The 24,183-nt window shown below is 35.5% G+C and overlaps 1 protein-coding gene across 1 annotated transcript; it reads right to left on the bottom strand.

Annotated features, from left to right (window-relative positions):
- Positions 1-1,467: 1,467 nt before the first annotated feature.
- On the bottom strand, positions 1,468-2,293 carry LOC131048637 (uncharacterized). Its single transcript, XM_057982676.2, has 2 exons — positions 2,240-2,293; positions 1,468-2,133 (listed from the first exon to the last, which is right to left on the bottom strand). Exon 2 carries the CDS (start codon positions 2,127-2,129, stop codon positions 1,719-1,721), a length of 411 nt encoding a protein of 136 aa, XP_057838659.2. The 5' UTR covers positions 2,130-2,133; positions 2,240-2,293; the 3' UTR covers positions 1,468-1,718.
- Positions 2,294-24,183: the final 21,890 nt, after the last annotated feature.

Here is a 24,183-nt window from a genome sequence, read left to right as displayed (position 1 = left end):
TCTACATTGGTCTGATAATAGAATTCTGATTGAAGTTAGTCCTCCCCCAACAACACCTCCATTATTTGCAAAAAGAAGGGGTTGTCAAACTTGAATATTCCATCCAATCTCTCATTGGATACCTTATCAAAGAATACAAGTTGTTGTTTAATGAAATGGAGCGAGAAATACGCTTCCATCCCTGCTTGATGTTCACACAACAAGCTCCCCCTTGTCACTATCTAAGTTTTGTTACACACCCTACCACCATGGAAAACAATTGAGCCCCTTTCGTTCTATTTAAACTTCTCCACTTGACCTCACGTCAAATCAAAGTAAATGTCATTAATGCAATTTCCTTCCTTGATTCCTAAATCTGCCAAGTAATCATGTTTTAACCTTGCCTCACATGCCACCTTTCCCTCTACAATTAACAATCCACTACATCATAGAGAAAAGAAAAAAAGGGCAGTGGCCACCCAAAACGCCATCATAACGTGAGAAAGACAAGGCATAAAGCCCAAAAAGCTTGGAGATAAATAATAGTACATCTTGTGCCAACTCAGCCTTGCTTCGAGAAACCGTAGGGAACCTGTCGTCACTTGAGCCAAACCACCACCTTTCCTCATTACTACTTAATTCACAACCTTTATTAGACATGATATCGACCTCTGCATTACCTTCTTTACGAATATGTGATATTTTAAAATCTTGAAAAAAAAAATTGCCTAATAATATTAATTACTTTATTAATTTTCTAGCAATGGGAGACTCCTTTAGCAATGGCCTCCATTACAATTTTTGAATTGCCTTGCAAGTCTATCTTTGTGATTGAAAGCTTCTTTGGTAGTGATACTGTGAGCAAGGTTGCTTTCACCTTTTCTTCATTGTTTGTACCATCCTGCAAATGCCTGGCTCCCTTTGCCAAAACCACCCCCTCATCATTTCTTGCAATACAACCTGCACCCGATATCCTAGGGTTACCCTGAGAGGCACCATCAAAATTGATCTTGATCCAACCCAACTCCAGATTTTTTCCAAACCACACCAATGTTTGCACCAGGGGTAGGATGAATCCTATAAGACCCATTAACGAGCCATTTTCATTACATTATATTTAAATTATTTATTAAATAATTTTTATATTGATAATGTAATATAATATAATAAATATATTTATTATTAATTATATAATTTAATAATTTTAAAAATTAATATTTCATATATCTAATGACCATGATCTATAGAAGATTTGTGGTCGTGTTCTTACACACATGATGCCTAAAGTGCTTATCTCTCATTGTATAACATCTATCGACATTATTATTATTTAAAAAATATTTTATATTAATTATATTATAATATATTTAGATTTATTGTTTTCCATTATAACTAAAACATCATATATAATTATAAATTTGTATATTATTTAATTTTTTCTGGTCAGTAATATTTGATTTTATTAATAGTATTAAAGATAGTACATTGTTTGGATCAAAATTGCTTGTATGAAAAATCAGGCCAGCATTTACTACAAATTACCCCTACTCCAAACCACCCCATTATTACATCCTTCATACATTATGAGACCCCTAAGCATTATCAAATTTGCATACCCCCAACATCCAACAAACAAAATAGGGGGAGCCCTAATAAAAAAACTAGCCCTATGCTCAAAATTGGCTGAAGAAACAAAGATACAGTGACTTTTCAAAACTACAAGCAAATTCAATAGAAACTTAACCAGCACACCCAAAGGAGCCTGCACTAACATACCACCCCGACTTTCCGCCACTCCTCACCACCGCCTTTGAAGACAGCTTTCTCTTCCTTGGTCTGCCTGTGTTCCTCTCTGCCTTTGATGAATTACCCCTCAGCTCCATCTCCTTTTCTTGCAGAAAAAACCTCAAGGTGTCCCACCTAATGGCCGCTTGCGCACGTCGTTGATCTTTGTTCACTCTAATCGCCCAATGCATGAGGGGTACCAGCTCATGCACATCCTCATCATCACCTTCAATCCCTTCACGGATGTCAAAGCCTACACCCAGAGTCGTCCATTCCAAAATTGAACTGAGCCTATAAATCCAGTCTTCATGAACGCATTCATTCATGATCCACTCGATCTCCTCCTCTCCACGGCCCAATTCCATGCCCCTGGCAACCACCATTGACACTGTGTCAATATTTGTCCTATATCTATGCTCTAAATGCATGAAATCTTCACCTAGCAAAGTCACCATGATCTCCACAAAAGCATCACCTCGAAATTTCAAGAGGGCCTTGATTCTTTTCGCAAAAATCATCCCCAGGAAGGCCAACTGTTGTTGAGTAGTAATGAGCAAGAAGTTGGCCTCCCTGTCAATGCAGAAAGATGTCACCCGCCAACACAAACTCTCTCCACGCCGCCTTTGATACCTTAAAAAATGCCTCACATGAGTGTTCAAATCACATTCTCCAACACACAATTTAATAATTGTCAACAAATAATGGCAGCAAGTGACCACCCTCCCAATCCAATTGGGAAAAATCCGTAAGATTTCATTAATCCTCCAAGACCCCCTCTGTACAATCCAAATTTAATTTTGTTTCCCATTTTGAAAGGGCATCCACCACATCATTTCTTGCATGTGGGACGTGCGAAACCTCAAACTCCTCAAAGGTATGAAGTAATTGGGTCGTGGCTATTCTAGCTCCAAAACAGATCATTCGTACAGCGTGTTAGTGACAGGTTATCAATCGCAACCGTTAATTGCAAAATCGACGGTGTAAAACGCGCGACTAACACACGTGTTAGTCAATCTGTACTGTCTTTTTGGAGCCAGAATAGACACGTCCAAGTAATTGCTTAATGGATTGAATAAATTTATTTAAAACCAAGCTTGGGCTTTCCCATTTTTTATAGCATTCACAATTATCAAAGAATCCCCCTCTAAATGAATTTTTGTGAGGCCCAACCACTTGCCCATTTTAACTGCTTGAAAATCTACTTGGGCCTCTGCCTCATTGTTTGTTCCATCACGTAATTTGTTTGCCCTTATCGTGATGATATTGCCTTGCCAATCCTATGGAACATAACCTACACCAAAAGGGCCCGGGTTTCCTCTAGACGCACCATCAAAGTTCACCTTGTACCATCCCTCCCTTGGTTTGCTTCATTCAACTTTGACCGAGCCCTCCATTTCGGATTAACCCGAATATGCCCATTAACATGCATAAATATGTATATTATTATTTTAAATATAAATTTACATTATATAAATATACACATACAAAATATGTTTTCATGTTCATATGTGGTTAAATTCCTTTCTTTGGTTGATTCAAACACAAAAAACTATGTGGATGTTAGGATATTAAGGTTTTTATTAATAATTTTATGAACCCAATAAATATTTAATATTATATAACTTATATTATTAATATTATATCTTACATTTTATATAATCTAAATTTATTTTTAAAGATATATTATTAATTATATATTAAATTTTATAATAACCCTTCCTCTCCCTCTCTATATATTGAGCTCCCTACCCCTCTTTTCTCTCACCCCCTCTACTTATCTCTCTCATCTCCCCCTCTTCTCTCTCTCTCTCTACCTATCTTTTCCACTCTACCTATATCTCTCACTCTACCTCTCGTCTTCTCTTTATCTCCTGATATCTCTATCTATTTATCACTCTATCATAGTACCACATGTATCTTTATTTCTCCCTCTCCCTCTCCATCTATATGTGTCTATTTCTTCCTCTCTATCTCTCCCTCTCCCTATATATTTATCTATCTATGTATCTCTTTCTCTCTATCTCTTTCTATCTTTATCTCTCCCTCTTCTTCCCCCCCTTTATCTTCATCTCTACTTTTATATACTCTAAACTAATCACACTATTGGTAGAACTTGACACATTGTGTCTCTTGTTATATATTGATATGTCTAATCGCAACATATGCAATTTTAACAAAATGTTATTTAATATATTTGATATTAAATTATTATTAAAATATAATTATTTAATTATTTAAAAAAACATATTTTTAATTATAATAAATTAATATGCATACCTTAAATATATTTATTTTTAAAATATTAAATAAATTAATTTTAAAACAATTAATTAATTTAATAATTATTTTTTAACATATAATGTGTTCTCCATTAAAATACTTCTTAATGGAATTATATATTTTAAATTATTTAAAAGAATTCAACCTATTTTATTCAAATGATAAATATAAAATTAAAATTAAAATTAACTTTATATATATAATTCGATTTATATATTTTATCATTATTATTTAAAAAATATTTTCACCATAATAAATTGAAATTGATTTTTTTTTAAAATCAGACAATGTATATAATTTGACATTAAAGAGTGAATAATTATTAATCATAAAAGTAATATTAAGACTCTTCATTTCTATAAGGGGCTAGTAGTGGAGTGGGGTCATAAAGTTGGGATAGGAGTGGATGGTTCAACATTTGAAGCACTTCTAAAGCAAATGCCACTTTCATGTTTACCATCGGCCATAGTCAAACACACGCCTATTGGCCACTTTCACCTACATGCAACAACAATAAGTCGTAAGGCCACCATTGAAGCCATAAAAACAGGACACACTTTAAAATAAAATACAACATATAAGCAATCAACCAAACCTATCAAGTCTTCCATTTATGGCTAACTTGAAATCACATAAATCAAATATAAATACACAATCAAAAGAACAAGACAAATATTTATTTCTCCAATTCAAACAAGCATTCAACAAATAATTAATGCAACTAATTCAAATAGTCACGACATCCATTCAAAGTAGTCATTTTGTTGTGCTAAAACCCAATTTCATCCACCTTTGAACTTCTCCTATTTGCATATTGTTCCAAGTATTCTCCACATTCTATTTCCAATTTGTTTGATGATGTGTTCAGTTATATTATTTATGTGTGCAACTATCTTTATGTGTTCATTGTTGTTCCCCTTTTGCTAAGAGTTGTAAGTGGCGTTCAACATTGTAAGTGTTGAGTAATTGTTGTAACCCAACTTGTTGCAATTAAATTATAAAGTTTATGCTTCACGGTGTGAGATATATCAATGGTGTTTTTAAATTATATTGTGTCAAGTTATATCTATATGTTTCTAAGTTATATTGATAATGGGGTTTTAAGTTGCTCTCTTTTAAGTAATATCTATGGGATTTTAATATAATAAATATTGTTGCTACCCATTGTCCCATACTTAGCCAAAAGCCCTTTTCCATGGTTGCCCCTTCAACATTGTAAGTATTGTTTAAAAGTTATAAATGTCATTTGAGTGTTGTAAATTTCCTATAAGTGTTGTATGTGTCATTTAATGTTATACCTAGTTTTTTGTTAGTATCATTTAAGTGTTGTGTAATGTTCTACCCAATAGTTTGGCAAGATTATACATGCAATGCTTCTAAATGCATGTCTATGAGGTTCCAAGTCATACTATTTATGCCTCAATGCATTCTATGGTGTTTTAAGTTATACTATTTATGCCTACTACTATATTTATGTCCCTATATAATGTAATTGTTGTACCAAATTTGTCATAAGTTCTATAAGTTCCTTTTAAGTGCAATAAGTGGTGTGTAATGTTCTACCCAGTTTGATGTAAGTGTCATTTAAGTGTTTTAAGTGTCATGTAATGTTTTGCCTAATTTGGTGTAAGTGAATTATACAACTTATGTTTCTCAATGCATATCTATGGGGTTCTAAGTTATATTATTTAAGCCTTAATGCATGTCCACGATGTTTTAAGTTATATTATTTATTCCTATGAGTGTCTATTTGCCCTATACAATGTAATTGTTACAACCAATTTTTTTATAGTTTTGTGTCATTTAAGAGTCCTAAGTGCCTTGTAATATTCTACCCAGCTTGTTGTAAGCATCATTTAAGTGTTACAAGTGTCATTTAAGTGTTACAAGTGTCATTTAAGTGTTGTGAGAGTCGTTTAAGTGTTGTAAGTGTAGTGTAATGTTATACCCAGTTTGCCAAAAAAGATTATAGGCTTAATGCATCTCAATGCATGTTTATGGGGTTTCAAGTTATATTTTTATGCCTTAATGCATGTCTATGGTGCTTTGAGTTATACTATTTACAAACACGTTGATAGATTTATTATACTTGAAATATATAACATAATTATGAAATAACATGTAAATAAAAATATGGAAATAAGTTGAATTGTTGATTTAATTATTAGTAAATCCCTTAAGCATCATGGAGGTGAAGGGGAGCTAGCCATGGGTGGGAAAAAATTTTGAAAATGTGTACCAGGGAAGGAATCAATACAACGGTAGGGAATGGACCAATTTTCAACATGAAGTGGGTGGAGGATTCAAAAGTCAACACAACAATCATTTTCATGGTTTACGTCAACATTTATCATCAAAAATTACTGCCCTCCTAAGTGGTTGTCTAAAGAAAAACAACCGGTTTTTGACATTTGTGAGCATGAGTGGTCCCCGATTTTAAAACAGTCAAAAAAGAAGCTAAGGTTTTTAGACAAGCTACAAAATGGAGTATAGGTGAACTTGAAATCGAGAAACCCTAATGGGGTATCTTCAACTGGGATTTCTTCGTCATATCTTTCATGGCCTAATTGCACCTGTAGCGTCCTAAAATTGCGACACTTGCAATTTCAACTGCATTTGGGTCTTCACGATGGCGGCGCAACGTTGAACCTGAATGGAGACCCCGAAACATGCTTGCGACACCAAAAACTGCATATTTCTGCACCTTGGCATGATCCTTCCTTGCACCCTGCTGTCCCGGGAGGTGGGACCATGGCGCCCAGCGCCCTGGTCTCTGGCCCTATTTTGGGTTCGGTCTCTTGTTGGGCATCGGGTCTTTAAGTTTGCAAATTGGAAAATAATGTTTCTAGGTCGGCCTAAGGTCGGAAAAATCAGTCTGTCAACCCTAATTGACAAGTATATAAACTACTTTTCCTCTCCTAGAAAGGGAGAAAGGAAATAAGCAAGAGCAAGACGCGGAAGTGATATTCAAACATTCAAACATTCAAGCATTCAAGTATTCCTTCAAGCAATTGAGTATTCTAAGTCTCCATTCAAGGCTAGGTGTTGCATTCAAGACAAGGATTCAACCATTGAAGAGGAGATCACATACAACATACAACATACAACATGCATTACACCTTCGCATGTAAGAATACAAACATTCTTACAACAAGGTATTAGTACTTGTTTACATTACAAACATTTACATTTACAACATTCTCATTTCTTGGTTAATTCCAAAACCGGGGTTTGACCTAAAGGCAAACCCCTAATCCCTAACCCCCCAATCGTCCTCTCTTTTCTGTGTGTAGGTTGCAGGTACGCGGCTGTAATTGAAGATCTGGAATCCTTGTGCAGAGATGAACAGATCCCCCTTCGTTTTGCAGATTTTTCGGAGGACCGTGTGCACTCCGGGCACCATCGTCCTGTCAACTTTCGCTCAAATTTGCAGAATAGCATCGTCTCGACATTTTACTGCTAATTCCAGGTCCGCAACTTCATCCTGTATCCCTATCTCTGTTTATAAGCGAATCTTTCTCACTTTACATGCATTCCTAGTCCAATCATTCTATCCACATTCTTTACAAAAGAGGGCATCCTTGATGTCTTAACCCTTGAAACTCATTTAGAATCTAGTCTTGCATTGTGTGGGATTGGATCTTGTGGGTTTCAACCCCTCTTTTGAATGTAAAGTCTCTCCTAAGTGAAAACCATCAACCCTAGTGACCTCCCTTCTCTCTCCTTGGAGTTGGGGAGGGAGAACAACTAGGGTTCGATTTTTCCGCTTTACATTTTGGTGAACCCGACGTGAACATCCTAATTCTGATTATTCATGATTAGATCTGAAAAATTTGCTTCCTTAATTACATTTCCATGTTTGATCTTTTGCAAATTTTAGAGGTTAATTGCATAAAAACCCTAAATTTCCTTTTTAGTAATTGAGCTTGTGAAATGTTTAATTGTTAATGCTTGTTTCAGATCTATCCTTCCATTGCAAATTGTCAATTCATATTTGTGCTCTAATTCTGAAAATTAAGTGGTTAAGTGTCAAAACCCTAATTTTTAAAACCCTCCTGATTCAACCTTTGACTGATAATTTCATTGATCAAAACACCTCCAAATCGGCTGTAACTTTGGATTCCGCAACAAAATCACAATATCTCTCATCCCTGAAAATTTTGAAAAAAGTTGCGAGGACCGTGTGCACCCCGAGCACCATCGTCCCCGACATTTTTTCTGAAATTTCGGGAGCTAGATCTTACTGTATTTTTCTACTAAAATCCTGAATTTTGGCTGATCTCATCAAGTCTAACACTTTTAAAATTAAAGTCAAAGTTGGTCTAGTGATTGCTTGGATAAAGGCTTATAATCATTCAAAAATTGTTGAAATCGAAATTTGTGTTAAAATTGTGTTTCTTATAGTCTTAAATCTGAAAAGTGTGTTGGCATTCATTCGAAATTTCAGTACTTTATTCAAATTTTCGCAGTTTATGACTTTTGAAATTAAGTGTTTAATTGCGGCAACTTTGATTTCCGCTTTCAAATTTGAATTTTGCATGAAATCGAGTCAACTTTTAAATTTCAAAGCCTACATTGCTTTCAGTATTTCCTCTAAAATCATAAAATTCAAAATTTCAGTTTCCCCCTCTTTTTCAAAAATTCAAATTTTGCATTTTTCAACAATCTTGGTAGGGTTCAATTTTGAGATTGCAACTTTATTTTGGCCTATCTACAGATCGTAAAATCACTCAATTTTTTCAGATTAGCTTTAAAATCATCATAACTTTCATCCCTGAAAATTTCAAAAAAAGTTGCGAGGACCGTGTGCACCCCATTCGCCACGGTCCCTGACATTTTTTTCAAAATTTCGGGAGATTGTCCTGATTGTATTTAACAGCTTAAATCTAGGAGATTGGCTGATTTTATTGAAATTTGCTACCTCTAAAATTCAAAATCTTCTCTCTTTAGTGCATGAGTTTTACAACAATAAGTCCTACTTACACTATTCCCGTTAGATGAAGCCTTAGAATTAAGTCCTTCCAAGGTTTAATTACTGAGGAGATGGAACCTAATTTGAATGGCCTTTTTAACGAGGACATGGGTAATTCCTCTAATCCTCTTAATGATGAAGAAGCTCTCCATGAGGTTTTTGTAGAACAACTTTCAAAATTGGATAACCAATTTGATGATTTTCGATAATGGATGTCTCAAGAATACCCTGATAGTGAAGCCCTTTCATTAATTGAGGGTCTAAAATGTATGGTTCAAAGTGATAAGAATGGAATTGATATTTTGCGTGGTATTGCACACATTGTGGATTCGAATGTGATGCCTATGAAGAGTTGTGCCGAAACTTTAGGTTACACACAACCTCCTACTCAAGTCAATCATTCTATTCCTTTGACAACTCCTATTGCTAGTATACCTACTTTTACATCAAACATAATGACTACTTCAATACAAGACATTCCACCTATGATCACCAGTCATGGGGGCAATCCTTCTTCTTCAATCAACCCTCTTCCTTCATTCAATCCAACTTCTTCATTCATTCCTTCAATGAGTGTTCCTATTTCATCTCCACAAATAAACACGATGCAAGGGGGCAATTCATTTAACCATTCCATTCCTCCTTGTAGTGTTCCTCCTTTCCAATCATCTCCTATGACTAACTATCATAGTGTCCTGCCACCTTACTCTCAATCAATACCTTCTTTCAATAACATAATACCTCCATCACAATCTAACACGTCTAATATGAACTCTTCGACTGAAGCGACCATCAACAATCTTGCACAAACTGTCTCTTCTTTACATCAACAAATTGCCTCTATGAATCAATCTAAGACTAGTGTGCCCACATTTGATGTTGCAAGCCCACTTTCTCTTGACATTGTTCGAGCTATCCCCCCTAAACATGTTGAAATTCCGCATTTGGAGCTTTATAATGGTAAGGGTGATCCTCTAACACATGTTAAGACCTTTCAAACAATATGTACCGATTTTGCTTATGACCAAAGGTTGCTTGCAAAACTGTTTACTAGAACATTAAGAGATAAAGCTCTACAATGGTATTGCTCGTTACCTTCTTATTCTATTACTTCTTTCGAACAACTTGCAAATGCTTTTATTCAACAATTTCAAAACAATATAAGTCCTAAAGTTACTTTGATTGATTTAATGCATTGTAAACAAGGTGTTAAAGAAAAAGTGATTGATTTCATCGGTAGATATAAGCATTTGTATGCTCAAATTTCTTTTCCAGTACCTAACAATGATATTCAAAGAATCTTTATTTCTAATTTACAAAAAGATATTAGAGAAAAACTTCTGTTTTCTGAGTTTACTTCTTTCCAACAGTTGTGCGCAACTCTTCACAATTATCAACTGATTGTGAGTCAAATGGAACAAGCAAATCCTATGGCTCTGAGTGAAAAGGGTGATAGTAGTCAACAACCATTTGGGAAGTTTAAACTGAACAGAGAGTCAATTAAGTTCAATGAAAACATCATCAACAACAATGTGAATGCAGCATTAGGTGTGCCTCCTATTTCTAAGTTTTTCAAGAAAGAAAGAAAGTTTACTCCTTTGAATGAATCATTGCATAGTATTATGAATAAGTTATTGGAACAAAATGTGCTTACTCTCCCTCCTATAAGGAAAATAGATCCTACAAAGATTAATTCACCCTATTTTGATAACAAATCTTTTTGTCAATTTCATCATCAACCTTGGCATGATACTGAAAACTGTTTTGCTTTAAAGGGTAAAATTCAAGATTTGATTGATAATAATACTATCTTTGTTTCTGGTGTGAATGATAAAGGCAACACATCTGTAGCTCCTCCTAACCAAAATCTTAAGTTTTTTACTGATCCATTACCTTCTCATACCTCTAATGTGGTTGAGACTAATGATTCATCTTTCTCACCTGATAGTCTTGTGTCTATGACTCTGAATGTGATTAACTTTGTGGAGCAGCAGAAAATCCCTAAAGATCCTTCCATCACATTTGATTCCAGTGAAACTATCAAGGCACCTGATGGTCCTTTATATATAGTTGCAAAAGTCAAGAATACACCTTGCCGTGGAGTGCTTATTGATCCTTCTTGTATGGTTAATGTCATTACTGAAGAATTTCTTTTTACTTTGCAATTGAATCAAGTGATCTATGACGAAACAAATGTGGTTATGAAGTTATTTGATGCATTTTCTTCTCTTGCAATTGGTTCTATTACATTACCTATTGAGGTCCATAACAAATCCCTTGATGTGGACTTTGCTATTATTCCATCGTCCGAACAATTTTGTGTGAAGCTAGGCTATCCTTGGCTATCTTCCATGAAAGCTATTGCTTCTCCTATTCACAAGTGTTTGAAATTTCCCCCATAATGGTGAAGTTGTTACTGTCAATCATAGTCTCTTTAAACCAGCTGAAAGAACTTCTAGCGTTCCTATTGATTATTTTTGGCCTAAACAATTCCAATCTCTTCCACCGCGAAGTGATCATCTTTTCAAATCTTATCAAAAGTGGACAAAAGATATGATCCTATCTCTAAGTGAACCTAGAACACCCAAACTTGATATTCCTATCATTCTTAAGAAGGAAGTTCTGCCTTGAAAGATAAAACTAATGTCTTTCCTCAAGAAGATTCCCAACCCATCCCTATGAATGTGACTATGCCTATGACTAATAAACTTCCTAAAAGTAGACCTATAACTCCTCGTCATGATGGGCTTGGTCTCCTTCCTAAACCAAATATTCCTCCTTTATATGGAGCAGTTCCTCCTCCTTCCTCTTATGGAGAGAAGAGACCTTCCTCTTCTCCTATTATTCAACCTAAGAGACTACAACCTAAACACCCAAGTGAAAAGGATGAGAACATTCCTCCTCCTTAATCTTCTCAACTTCCTACTAAGACTAGACGAAATCGGTCTGCACGTGAACACCGACGAAAGCGTCATCTTAGAGCTCAGGCAGCTACTTCTCAAACTTTGCAATCCCCAAAAACACCTTCAACTAGTATTATTCCATTTTCTCCTCAGTCGAAAATTGAGCCAAAATCTCCTAAACATAAGATGCATGATGGTCTTGATCCTGTGCGAGTTAAAGATCCTATTTTTATAAATCTTGATGATGATATAGATGAAAATGTTATTCATGATGAAAATGTTACTTCTGTTTCTTCTGATAGTGAATATGAATATGTTGATGTTGATAACCATTTATCTAACGAATTTTCTAAAGCACTTATCCTAACTCCTAGACAAGAACAACGTGGCTTGGAACATGAACATAGCCCTTGTTTGGATCTTGTGATAGCTCCATCTGCTGTGTTGGATGTTCCTCCTCTAGCGTGTTTCCTGACTTCCCGAAATATTGATCAGTAAGATCGAGGGGTAGATGACGTGCTAGACTAGTTTCATTAGCATAGCAGACTCTCTCCTCCTCTCTTGATCTCTTTTGTTACTTCTTCTATGTGTTATTCTCATTCTTCTATTTGTTGTCCTTAGTGTTGTCTACTTGAGGACGATGCAAAACATTGAGATCTCTTTTGGTCTCTCTCATGTTGACTCAAAAGACACATGTGTTCCCTTCTTCTAGGTGACCTTCCTTGATTGGGGAATGAAGAACAATTATGCATACATACATATGATATACATGAATTATCATACAACATACTGACCCCGAGGAAAGCGAAGTCACCTTGTGCTTTGTGTTTTGTATCCTTGGGCTTATCTCATACTTGGGGGCTAAATCATTGTGATAACATGCTCCTTTCCCTTCTCATTTCTTATATGTATCACTACCTTAAAGCAATCACCCCCGATGAGGCGTGTGTGATCGCTTTAATTTAGGGGGCATACATCCCGTTCATATCTTTTCAAGATATCTATAAATTTCTTGGCGAACTTAGCTTTGCCTCGAAAATTTTTGGTATTTTTCTTACATGACTCATAGTGAGGGAACCTTACTACTGACAGTCATGGTTCTCCCTCATGATCTTTCCTTTTACTTTGTCAATCAAAGTCGTAAGATCCTTAGTCCACTGGGGGCTTGGTGTATCTTGCCTCCTTGACGTGGTGAAAGTCTTTCAATGTTGTTTCCTTGTACTTTACCGGAAGTATGGGCGTACGCTTATACTCCCGCTAAAGTGGGGGCTAAATGTAGCGTCCTAAAATTGCGACACTTGCAATTTTGACTGCATTTGGGTCTTCACGATGGCGGCGCAACGTTGAACCTGAATGGAGACCTCAAAATCTGCTTGCGACACCAAAAACTGCATATTTCTGCACCTTGGCATGATCCTTCCTTGCACCCTGTTGTCCCAGGAGGTGGGACCATGGCGCCCAGTGCCCTGGTCCTTCTGGACCATGGCGCCTAGCACCCTGGTCCCCCAGGACCATGGCGCCCAGCGCCCTGGTCCTTCTGGACCATGGCGCCTAGCGCCCTAGTCCCCCAGGACCATGGCGGCCAGCGCCCTGGTCCCTGGCCCTATTTTGGGCTCGGTCTCTTGTTGGGCATCAGGTCTTTAAGTTTGCAAATTGGAAAATAATGTTTCTAGGTTGGCCTAAGGTCAGAAAAATCAGTCTCTCAACCCTAATTGACAAGTATATAAACTACTTTTCCTCTCCTAGAAAGGGAGAAAGGAAATAAGCAAGAGCAAGATGCGGAAGCGATATTCAAACATTCAAACATTCAAGCATTCAAGTATTCCTTCAAGCAATTGAGTATTCTAAGTCTCCATTCAAGGCTAGGTGTTGCATTCAAGACAAGGATTCAACCATTGAAGAGGAGATCACATACAACATACAACATACAACATACATTACACCTTCGCATGTAAGAATACAAACATTCTTACAACAAGGTATTAGTACTTGTTTACATTACAAACATTTACATTTACAGCATTCTCATTTCTTGGTTAATTCCAAAACTGGGGTTTGACCTAAAGGCAAACCCCTAATCCCTAACCCCCCAATCGTCCTCTCTTTTCTGTGTGTAGGTTGCAGGTACGCGGCTATAATTGAAGATCTGGAATCCTTGTGCAGAGACGAACAGATCCCCCTTCGTTTTGCGGATTTTTCAGAGGACCGTGTGCACTCCGGGCGCCATCATCCCGTCAACTTTCGCTCAAATTTGAAGAACAACACCGTCTCGACATTTTACTGCTAATTCCAGGTCCGCAGCTTCATCCTGTATCCCTATCTCTATTTATAAGCGAATCTTTCTCACTTTACATGCATTCCTAGTCCAATCATTCTATCTACATTCTTTACAAAAGAGGGTATCCTTGATGTCTTAACCCTTGAAACTCATTTAAAATCCAGTCTTGCATTGTGTGGGATTGGATCTTGTGGGTTTCAACCCCTGTTTTGACTGTAAAGTCTCTCCTAAGTGAAAACCATCAACCCTAGTGACCTCCCTTCTCTCTCCTTGGAGTTGGGGAGGGAGAACAACTAGGGTTCGATTTTTCCGCTTTACAGCACCCCTCTACAAAATCCGGCCTCCTCTTGGCCTAATTCTATTCCTCTACGAAAACCTAGTTTTTTGTCATACCCAAATAATATCCCCTTGTATGATGATAATAATTTGTGGCGTCCTTCTCCTAAAGTTAGAGCGCCCTACAATCCAAACCCTACAAAAAGGCTTTGTGACACTCAGATAAGGAGGGTTTTAAGATGTTACCTCAAGAATCTTTCAAAATTTGGAGGAAGAAGCATTATGGTAAAGAGATGACTCAAAAGGAGGAAGCATCCGTGTTGATTTAAAGAGGATAGGGATAAAGTACATTGATTTAAAGGTTGGTTTTGTAAGGGATTTGGTCTATTTACTATCCCATGGATTCCTAATTTTAAGGAAGACTTAAACATATGTAAATTTTCTCCTTTTTGGGTTTCTTTTCCAACACTCCCATTAGAATACAAAGATTTGGAGATAATTGAAATGTTCAAACCAGATGGGTATATTTGTAAAGCATGATCTTATCCCTTTTGAATTGACCCATCTTCCTATCCGAGTGTTTTTGTTGTTGGACCTTTCCAAGCCTTTTCCAGACTTTAGTAATGTTGTTTCGAAATATGGTTGTTGGAAGCAAAATGTTTCTATTAAGGATCCTGCTATTGTGGATTGTCATTCAAATTTTTTGGGTCATTTTAATTCTCAATGTCAAGGATCCTTTTTCTTAGAAATTAAGGTGTATGATGATCACTCTTCTGATCCTTCATTGCAAATTCAAAAATTCATGGAAATGATGTGAACTTAATTCCCAGATAATTGTTCAGAACAATAAATTTTCTTCTTCGGGGGGTTTTTGAGGGTGTTACACAAATCAAGAAGATCATAATCTTTATTCTTTTCTCAGGTCTTTGATGGAATTCTTCGTATTTTCTAAACACCTACCTAATATGAATCAAGTTTATTAGCCTCTATGATTCTTAAAAATTTCAGATCTACGATGTCCCAATTTTACCATAAATGATGAAGTTTTCCAAATGATAAAGAATGGGATTTATCATAGACCAGTCTCACATAGGTTTGAAAAAGAGAGACTGGACTATTTTGAAGATCTAGTGTGTGAGATTGTACTTAGTAAGGTACCAATTAATATTATGAACAAATATCAACTAGATAATCACAATCAACAGTATTATCTTCAATGGCATCAACATTTTGATTCTCAAGCCTTGCAGACGATTTAGAGCAAGTTGCAGATTATTTGCTTCGATCTGTAGGGTCCCAACTTTTGATCAAATTATAGATGAAATCTTGTATGAAGAGGATGTACCTGAACTAAACCATATTAATGGTTTCACTGAATTTACCCATGACTCCCACGTCCCAGCTATCATTTCAGAGGAGTTTTTAGATAAACAAGAAGAAATGGAATCTCATAATAGTGATGATTTGCCTATTGATACTGATTACAATAATGTCTTACCAATAAATAATGAGGGATCACCAACTTATAATATGATTGATCATGATGTAGATATGAATAATAATCAATGTTCCATTAACCAAACACAACATGTATTAAATCCTAAAGAGGATGATGACACCATCAAGCTGGATTTGAATCTTTCGAAACATCATGATTCAAAATTTGATTTTTCACAATCCATTTCCATCTCTTAGTCTCCAACTACTCTAGGTCACATTAAGAATTCTCCAAAGACTAGAGGGAGAAAAACAAATGCAACTAAAGTTAAAGAGGAGATTGAGACTGGAATTCAATCCACCCTAGATGGGAAATTTCTAGTTACAAAGAGACCAAAGAGAGCATGTTGTTGTTCTCGACCCCAATGAAGGTTATATCTTGGAATGTAAGAGGTGTTAATGCCTCTAACAAGAGAAATCAGTTTAAGCAACAACTTGACTTGTCAAGAGAAACTATCATTCTTTTACAAGAGACCAAACTATCTTTAGAAACATTTCAATCAATGGTTTCTAAATGGTCTAATTGGAGAGCTTCTCATGTTACAACTTTAGGGGCATTTGGAGGTTTATTAGTTTTATGGAATCCAAAAAAGTTGACTATAGAGCCTATTAGTGAAAGCAATAATTGACAAATGATGAATGTATAGTGTTTTGATCCCTCCTTCACAATTATTAATGTTTATGGTTCCACACAGACTCATGAAAAAAAGAGACCGTGGGATTCATTGTCAATGATTATTCAACATTCTCTTGATTAGAATTTTATTCTGGGTGGGTAATTTAATGCCATTGTCTTTCTTCAAGAGAAATTAGGAGGCATTATTCCCCCATAGAAGTCCATTGATGATTTTGTAAGTTTCATTTCTGACAATGCTCTAAAAGATATAACCCCAAAGAAGGGAGTTTTTACTTGGACAAATAAGAGAATAAATTTTGCACAAATAGCTGAGAGATTGGATAGATTCCTTATCTCCCAACAATTGTTGCTAGTGTTGTCATATGTTGATGATAGTAGTGATGTAAAGACCTCACCAATCTTGAATACTTCAAGCGCCAACATCTTGTAGCAACATGAAGACCTCTTAGACAGAGGATGATGTAAATGGTGTCATGTCTCAGACACTTAACTTAGTTCCAATTATGCATTTGTAATTTTCCTTTGACAAATTACGTGTAATGTCAAAACTTGTAATTTCAAGTAGACTCATTACTTCTAATCTTGTAACATATATTCGCATGTAAATAAATTACAAGTTGAAATAGAATAGGAGTATAATTTGGAATAAGTCGTGCTTAGTTATAGTGGTTGTGAAAAAAGTCTTATTTATTTGGACTTCTCTCACTTTTTACTCTCAATCCCTCTCCTATATATACTGGAGGGTTTTCTTTGTAATTTTTATCTTTTTAGTAAGCAATAAAACCCTACATAAATTTACAGTCTCAAAGAATTTGTGTTTTATATTTGTAAATTAGTTTCTCAAGCAATATCAAGAAGGCATTTTGAGTTTCAAACTTTGTGTCGGAACCTTTTTCCTATATCCATTGTGTTCTTATGTCATAGTGGTATATTTTTCTGCATATACTTGAGATTTTAGTGACGTTGTTGGAAAGAGCTTTGATCTAATTTCTTGTAGACTTTGTGCTACAAATATTGAGGATCAAAATAGCTAAGTGTTCATAATAGAGAGAGATTATAGGACTATGTGCTTGTAGTTACTCCTAGTTATAGTAGTTTAGAGGTGCACCATATCAACAAACTTTGAGTTGTTGAAAGTTGTGCATTGTTATCATATTAATCATTCTGGAAGGCAGATAGGGTAGTAGGAAAGTAAAGACTTTAATCTTTTGTTTCTACATTCCTATCCCGAGGAAGTGACAGAAGACTTTGGGCTTTCATGGAAACTTCACTTCCTTTTGTATAAGTATCTTTGTATTTGTTAAAACTTTTTAAGTTGTATTTGTTTTCATAACTATAGTTTCTTTTTTGAGAAGAGAAAAAAAATATCATCTTTTCTAAAAAAAAAGAAAAGGATGTTGTCCTACCCAAGTTAGATTAGTATTATAGTTAATTTGTAATAGTAGAAAAGGGGGTAGCTTTCCCTTAGAATTAGGAGAAGTTTTAACTCATACACTGTGGTTGAAACCACAATTTTGCACACCTCCCCAAGTGTACAAAATGTTCAACTAATAGTTTTTGGCGATTCCGTTGGGGATATGATACACATCCAAAGGCCTTATGCTTTCTCTTAAAATATATTGGTATCCTATTCATTGCAAATTTTTTTTCTTGTAGTTTGTCAAACTTTCACTAGAGACATGTAAAATGGCTTTCCAAGGTCCTCGGGGGAACACTTTTGGTCCATTGAATCTAACTCTGTCATTACATTTTCTTCCTGATGGTTCGAGGAAGAAATTTCCTAAGTTCTACAGGGATGGTGCACAACATCCAAATGAACATCTTTCTTCTTTTAACATTGCATGCGATGTTCTTGGTGTGGAACATGAGAATGTTTCAGTGAGACTTTACTCTACACAATGTAGCTATAGATTGGTTTTACCGCTTCGCACCACAGACCTTCACAAATTGGGATACACTTAGAACAAAGTTTGAAGAGAGATTCAAGCCTACAAAAGATGTGCATGCATTGTTAGCACAACTAACACAAATGAAGAAGGATCCACACGAACTCATCTGAGAGTTTGTGGCTAAATTCAACAAGCTCACTAATAGAATTCCAACTATTGCTCAACCCATCGTTGAAAATTTGGAGTGCTTCTTCATCAAAACTTGGTTGCTTGAGGTGAGTTTCTTGTTGATAAGGGCAGTTCCAAGAGACCTCGCAACTGCACAAACCTTGGTAATTAAGATTGAAGATGATCTTATCCTTGTGGCTAAGATAAAGATAGAGCCAAATGGATCTAGAGAAAATTCTCCTTTAGAATCATTCTTTACAAAGAGAACATATCCCATGGTGAAAAGGCTGGCTAATGAGCTACTTGCTCTCAAAAAGCAAATAGCTCAAGGTGTATTCTCTTCCCTTTATAAAGATGTTCTAAGGAGGTCGTATCCAAATGTTGCTTCTAGTTATGTAGCTAGAAAATAAGACAAGCTTCCTCCACCACCAAAAGGGCTTGCACTTGAGGCACCACCAACAAATGCAGTTGTGGGAAATTCTGAATCCGAACAAAGTGATCTTGCTAATCTTTTATAAGAGGAGTTAGCAGACATAGCTAGTGACTCTCATATGTCAATGTGTTATCAAGGAGATGTTGAGAAACATACCATGGGGAATACACAACAAGAGGTTAAGACCTCTTTTCAAAGGTGTTGGTGAAGGAGGACAATCATGTCTTGAGATGTGAAAAGATGAATATGCAAGAAGGTACCAATCAAGTTGAACAAAATAAAAAGACTTCATCTATATTTCAAGGTCATGAACTTCAAAATATTATGCATGAAGAAGCTAGCAAGGAACTTGATGAAGACCTTTTCACAAACATAATAGAGGAGTTTTGTTCAAGTCTTGATGGCAATTCAATATCTCCCAAATTTGAAGTTTGTGAATGTCATGATGAAGCAAACTATGCAGCCATGTTTTCACTTGAGTCTCAAGAGGAAACTCATCCTATTCAACGTGAGGTTATGGTTGTGGGAGAAGTTAATAAAGGTGGAATTAGTAAGAAGAGTTTCATCTTTGTCCTTTCAAGAGGATGTCTTGTAAGACATCTATCTTGGTTGGAAGCAGACAATTCCTCAAAAGCTATACTTGCTCCTAAGCATGGAGATACAATGGAGGAAGGGGTAAAGGATGCATCTATGGTTGAGCATGGCCAACACAAATTCATTTATCCACTTTGGGGTAGTAGTATTTATGATTTATTTGAGGAGGAAAGTGAATTTGTTCATTTCAAGGAGAGGTGCATCAAGCTATGGTACAATTGTTCGTGCTTCAATTGGTTGTAGTTGCTTATGATCATGCAAGGCATTGAAAGTTGTTGAGGAAAGGTAGCTACTTTGTTGAGCCCGTGAATGGTTTCATTTAGGAGGGTTTCCATGATTCGTTAGTTTAGGTTAGGTTAGTTTCCTTTTCCAATAAGTACGATTGCACGAGTCTGTGTCTTATTTTCAGTTCGTTTGCTTTGCGTCGGTCATATCATCCTCCTTGTCGTATGTGTCTTTATTGCTTGAATCTGTATCCCAATGGTTGATAAAGGCACTTATAGATCTAGATTTTACTCCCTTCAATTGTTCCAATGATCAAAGGAAGTTCCCCAATCAGAGCCAATTGTTGTCTTAATTTTTGAATTTTCAAAAATTGACAACCCCTATGAATTTTTCTTTAAAATTTATAGTTTCATTTCTCTGAAGCATGTTTTTCAAGGTTTAAAACTCATATTGGCTAATATGAAATCATCAACAAGTGTTTCATTGTTGTCCAAGTTTTGGTTGGTTTTTTGCTTTCATTTTCCTAGCTTTTTGTGCAATTTCAGGTTTTGAGTTCCTCTCTGTAAGTAGGAAATTTTTTATGTCACTACAAGTAGGAAATTTTTGCTCAAACTGCAAGTTAACTTTACTTGTTGTAGGGTCTTAGAAACCTGATTACAAACCCAATTGCAAGTCTTTCTATTGTCATTATATTATTACTTGCAATTGGGTCTTTGAAACCCAATTGCAAGCATGTAATCTTGTCTCCCTTTTCCAAGTTCCCTTTACTTGTAATCGAGCCTCCAAAACCCGATTGTAAGTCAATATTGCATAAATGTTAAATACTTTTGCACTTGTAATCGGGTCCTAGAAACCCAATTGCAAGGGGTTTTAATGCATATAAGGATAGTAAACAAAATCTAGTGTTGCCATATGTTGATGATAATAGTGATGTAAATTGAAAAGAGTACAATGTCATATGCACAGAGAGAACTTCTCCTGAATAATCAGTATTACCCCAAGCAAGAAGATGAGGTTGGAGTTCATTGGCAAAGGATATAAGAACTACCAATGATGCAAGTTGATGTTCTTGGACAAATACCTTCACCAATCTTGAATACTTCAAGAGCCAACATCTTGTAGCGGCATGAAGACCTCTTAGATAGAGGATGATGTAAACGGTGTTGTGTCTTCGACACTTAGATTAGTTTCCATTATACATTTGTAATTTCCCTTTGGCAAATTACAGGTAATGTAAAAAATTGTAATTGCGAGCAGTCACATTACTTGGATTCTTGTAACTTGTAATTACATGTAAACAAATTATAAGTTGAAAAACAATAGGACTGTAATTTGGAATGTCATAGTTAGTTGTGGAATAATTCTTAGTTAGTTGGACTTCTCCCATTTTTTTTCTCTTAGCCCCTCTCCTACATATATTGGAGAGTGCTCTATGTGATTTTTATCTTTTTAGCAAGAAATAAAACTCTACAGAAATTTACAGTGATAAAGACTTTATGTTTTATACTTGTAAATTGAATTCTTAAGCACTATAAAAATCAATTTGAGTTCCAAACTTTGTGTTGAGACCTTGCTCATTATCTATTGTGTTCTTATGTCACAATGATATACTTTTTTGTATGTATTTGAGATTTTAGAGAAATTGTTGAAAAAAGATTTAATATATTTTTTACAGACTTTGTGCTGCAAATATTGAGGATGTCGTAGCTAAATGTTCATAATAGAGAGAGATTATAAGACTTTATGCATGTAGTTTTTCCTATTTATAGTAATCTAGAGGTGCACCATATCAACAAACTTTGAGTTGTTGTAAGTTGTACATTGTTATCATACTAATCATTCTGGAAGGTAGATAGGACAATAGACAAGTGAAGACTTTAAGCTTTGCTTCTACATTCTCGTCCCGAGGAAGTGACAAGAGACTTTGTGCTTTCATGAAAACTTTGCTTCCTTTCATATAAGAATATTTGTAGTTCTTGAAATTTATTAAAATCCTATATTTGTTACTTTCTAAGTTGTAGTTTCTTTTCTGAAAAGAGAAAAGAATATCATTTTTTCTGAAAAAAAAAGGAGAAAAGGATGTTGTCCCACCCAAGTAAGATTAGTGTTTAATTTATAATAATGGGAAAGGGGGGGCCTTCCCTTAAAATTAGGAGATTTTTTAACTCACATGTTGTGGTTGAAATCATAGTTTTGTATGCTTCTTAAATGTACAAAATTTTCAACCAACAAAGTTCTTGATGTGCTATTTTTTTTTTAAGTTTTTGAGAAAAAATTTAGACCTTTGGTTTTCTCATATTTAATATGTTCTCGCATTGCAATTTCCATATTGAATCTACTACTTATAAATCATATTAATGTTATCATTTCACAAAGGGAGATTGTTGGCATTCCAGTAAGTTTGTTGGTATGAGGATATTGAGAAGGTTGTTGAAGATTGTGGATATAACTGAGAAAGGATGATTATTGTCTTAATAATATTATTTTGTCATTGATGTCAAGCAATTGATTTTCTGATTCAGTATGATGTTGCCATATCTTAATGAGTATGTTTTGATAAGTATAAAGATGTCGGTAAGTGACACAAAATGAATGTAAAAATGAAGGAGAGTAATAAGTTATTCAATGGGCAACTATTACCGAGTTAGACAATGATGAGATTTTGTTGTTTTGATTATTTTGATATCCTATATATATATATGAGTATTCTAAGAATGAGAAAGATTTCATTCATTAGATGAGTTAAGGTTTGATATTGTTCTATGTTACCGAGCAAGATGCTAGTCGGTAAACCCTAAGGTTATCGCTATCGGTTAAAGAAGGCAGAATATCTACCGAGTGAGGTTTAGTATTTACCGAGTAACAACCGAGTAATAACAGAATGCATTGGATGGATAAAAGCATTATTAAATGAAGAATTCCAATGAGCTGGAGATGTATAGATGATTGGTATGTCGTGAAAGAAGTTTGTTGAAGATCTACAACAACGAAAATACAGGAGTTAGATCTACAACGCAGATTGAACAGTCATAACCTAGCACAAGTTCCAAGGAAGGAATACAAGTTCCAAGGTGAGATAAAACGTTTTCAGATCGAAGGATACAATGAACCTAGTCAAGTTTGAAGATCTGATGGCTAAGATTGATCATGGGAAATGTGATCAAGGAGATTAAGCGGTTAGGAGTTGTTTATAAATAAGAAATTGTTGATAAACAATGCATGTGGGCAAATAGAAGAACAATGATACTACAATAGTGATCACCGAGAATAGAAGATTGAATATCTGATTAAAGAATAGATTGAGAAGCCCAACAAGGAGCAAGATAAGTCTTATGACAAGATTATTTTGAGCACATAGATTCTGCTTTAGCATTTCAAATGTGAAGTTGCAGATATATTTTATACTGTTATTTATTTTGTAAGTGACAGGAAATCTCTTAACCGAGTGGACCTAACAGTCTTATTTGTAAATCCTCTAGCAAGGTAACATTCTGAATGAGTGTTTGAAATCCTTTGACAAGGTCACTTCTAACAAAGTGCAAGATTCTAACAAGTCTGAGGGAAATCCCTTAACCGGGTCACATCTAGCAATGTGTTTATGTAATTTGTAATAGGATTGGCTTTTAACCGAGCATACTCTAGAAGGGTATATTTCTTAGTGGGTCTAAAATCCCACAGTGGTTTTTCCCTATTTGGGTTTCCACGTTAAATCTGGTGTTAAATGTGTTATGATGTTTTAAGTGTATTTGATTATGAGTTTGAATGATTTACAGTCATAGTTGCATATCAATAAAGGCTACCGAGGTTGAATCTGATAAATATATTGCATTGTGAGTTTTTATGATTCACCCCCCCGCCTCTCATCCTACTAACAATTGGTATCAGAGCTTTGGACTCCAGAATAAAAGTTTAAAGGTACTTGAGGCAAGATTCGAAGATGTATAAAAGGGATGCATCCAAGCTGAACAAGTCTAGTTTCTCCACATGGCAGAAAAGGATGAAGCTGCACTTATTAGGAATTGGAGAATATGCAATATATTATCTGGAGAATGAATACAGTGCACCTAGCACCTACCCGATGACAATGGAAGAGATAAAGGCAAATCAAGAGCATATTCAAGCAATGATTGAGATAACATCAGCATTAACCGACTCAGAGTTTAATGATCTAGAAGGCTGCACTGATGCCAAAGCAATGTAGAACAAGCTTATATCTGTGTATGGTGGTGATGAACATGTTCAGAGAGCAAAAGTAGACAGTATAAGA

Source organism: Cryptomeria japonica, chromosome 6 (genome assembly GCF_030272615.1).
Source record: "Cryptomeria japonica chromosome 6, Sugi_1.0, whole genome shotgun sequence".
NCBI lineage: Eukaryota > Viridiplantae > Streptophyta > Pinopsida > Cupressales > Cupressaceae > Cryptomeria > Cryptomeria japonica.
The sequence above is the reverse complement of the archived record's forward strand: the minus strand, read 5'-3'. Positions and strand labels throughout refer to the sequence as shown.

Coding starts and splice junctions, on each gene's coding strand:
- LOC131048637 (XM_057982676.2), bottom strand. CDS start 2,129: ATGGAATTGGGCCGTGGAGAGGAGGAGATCGAGTGGATCATGAATGAA.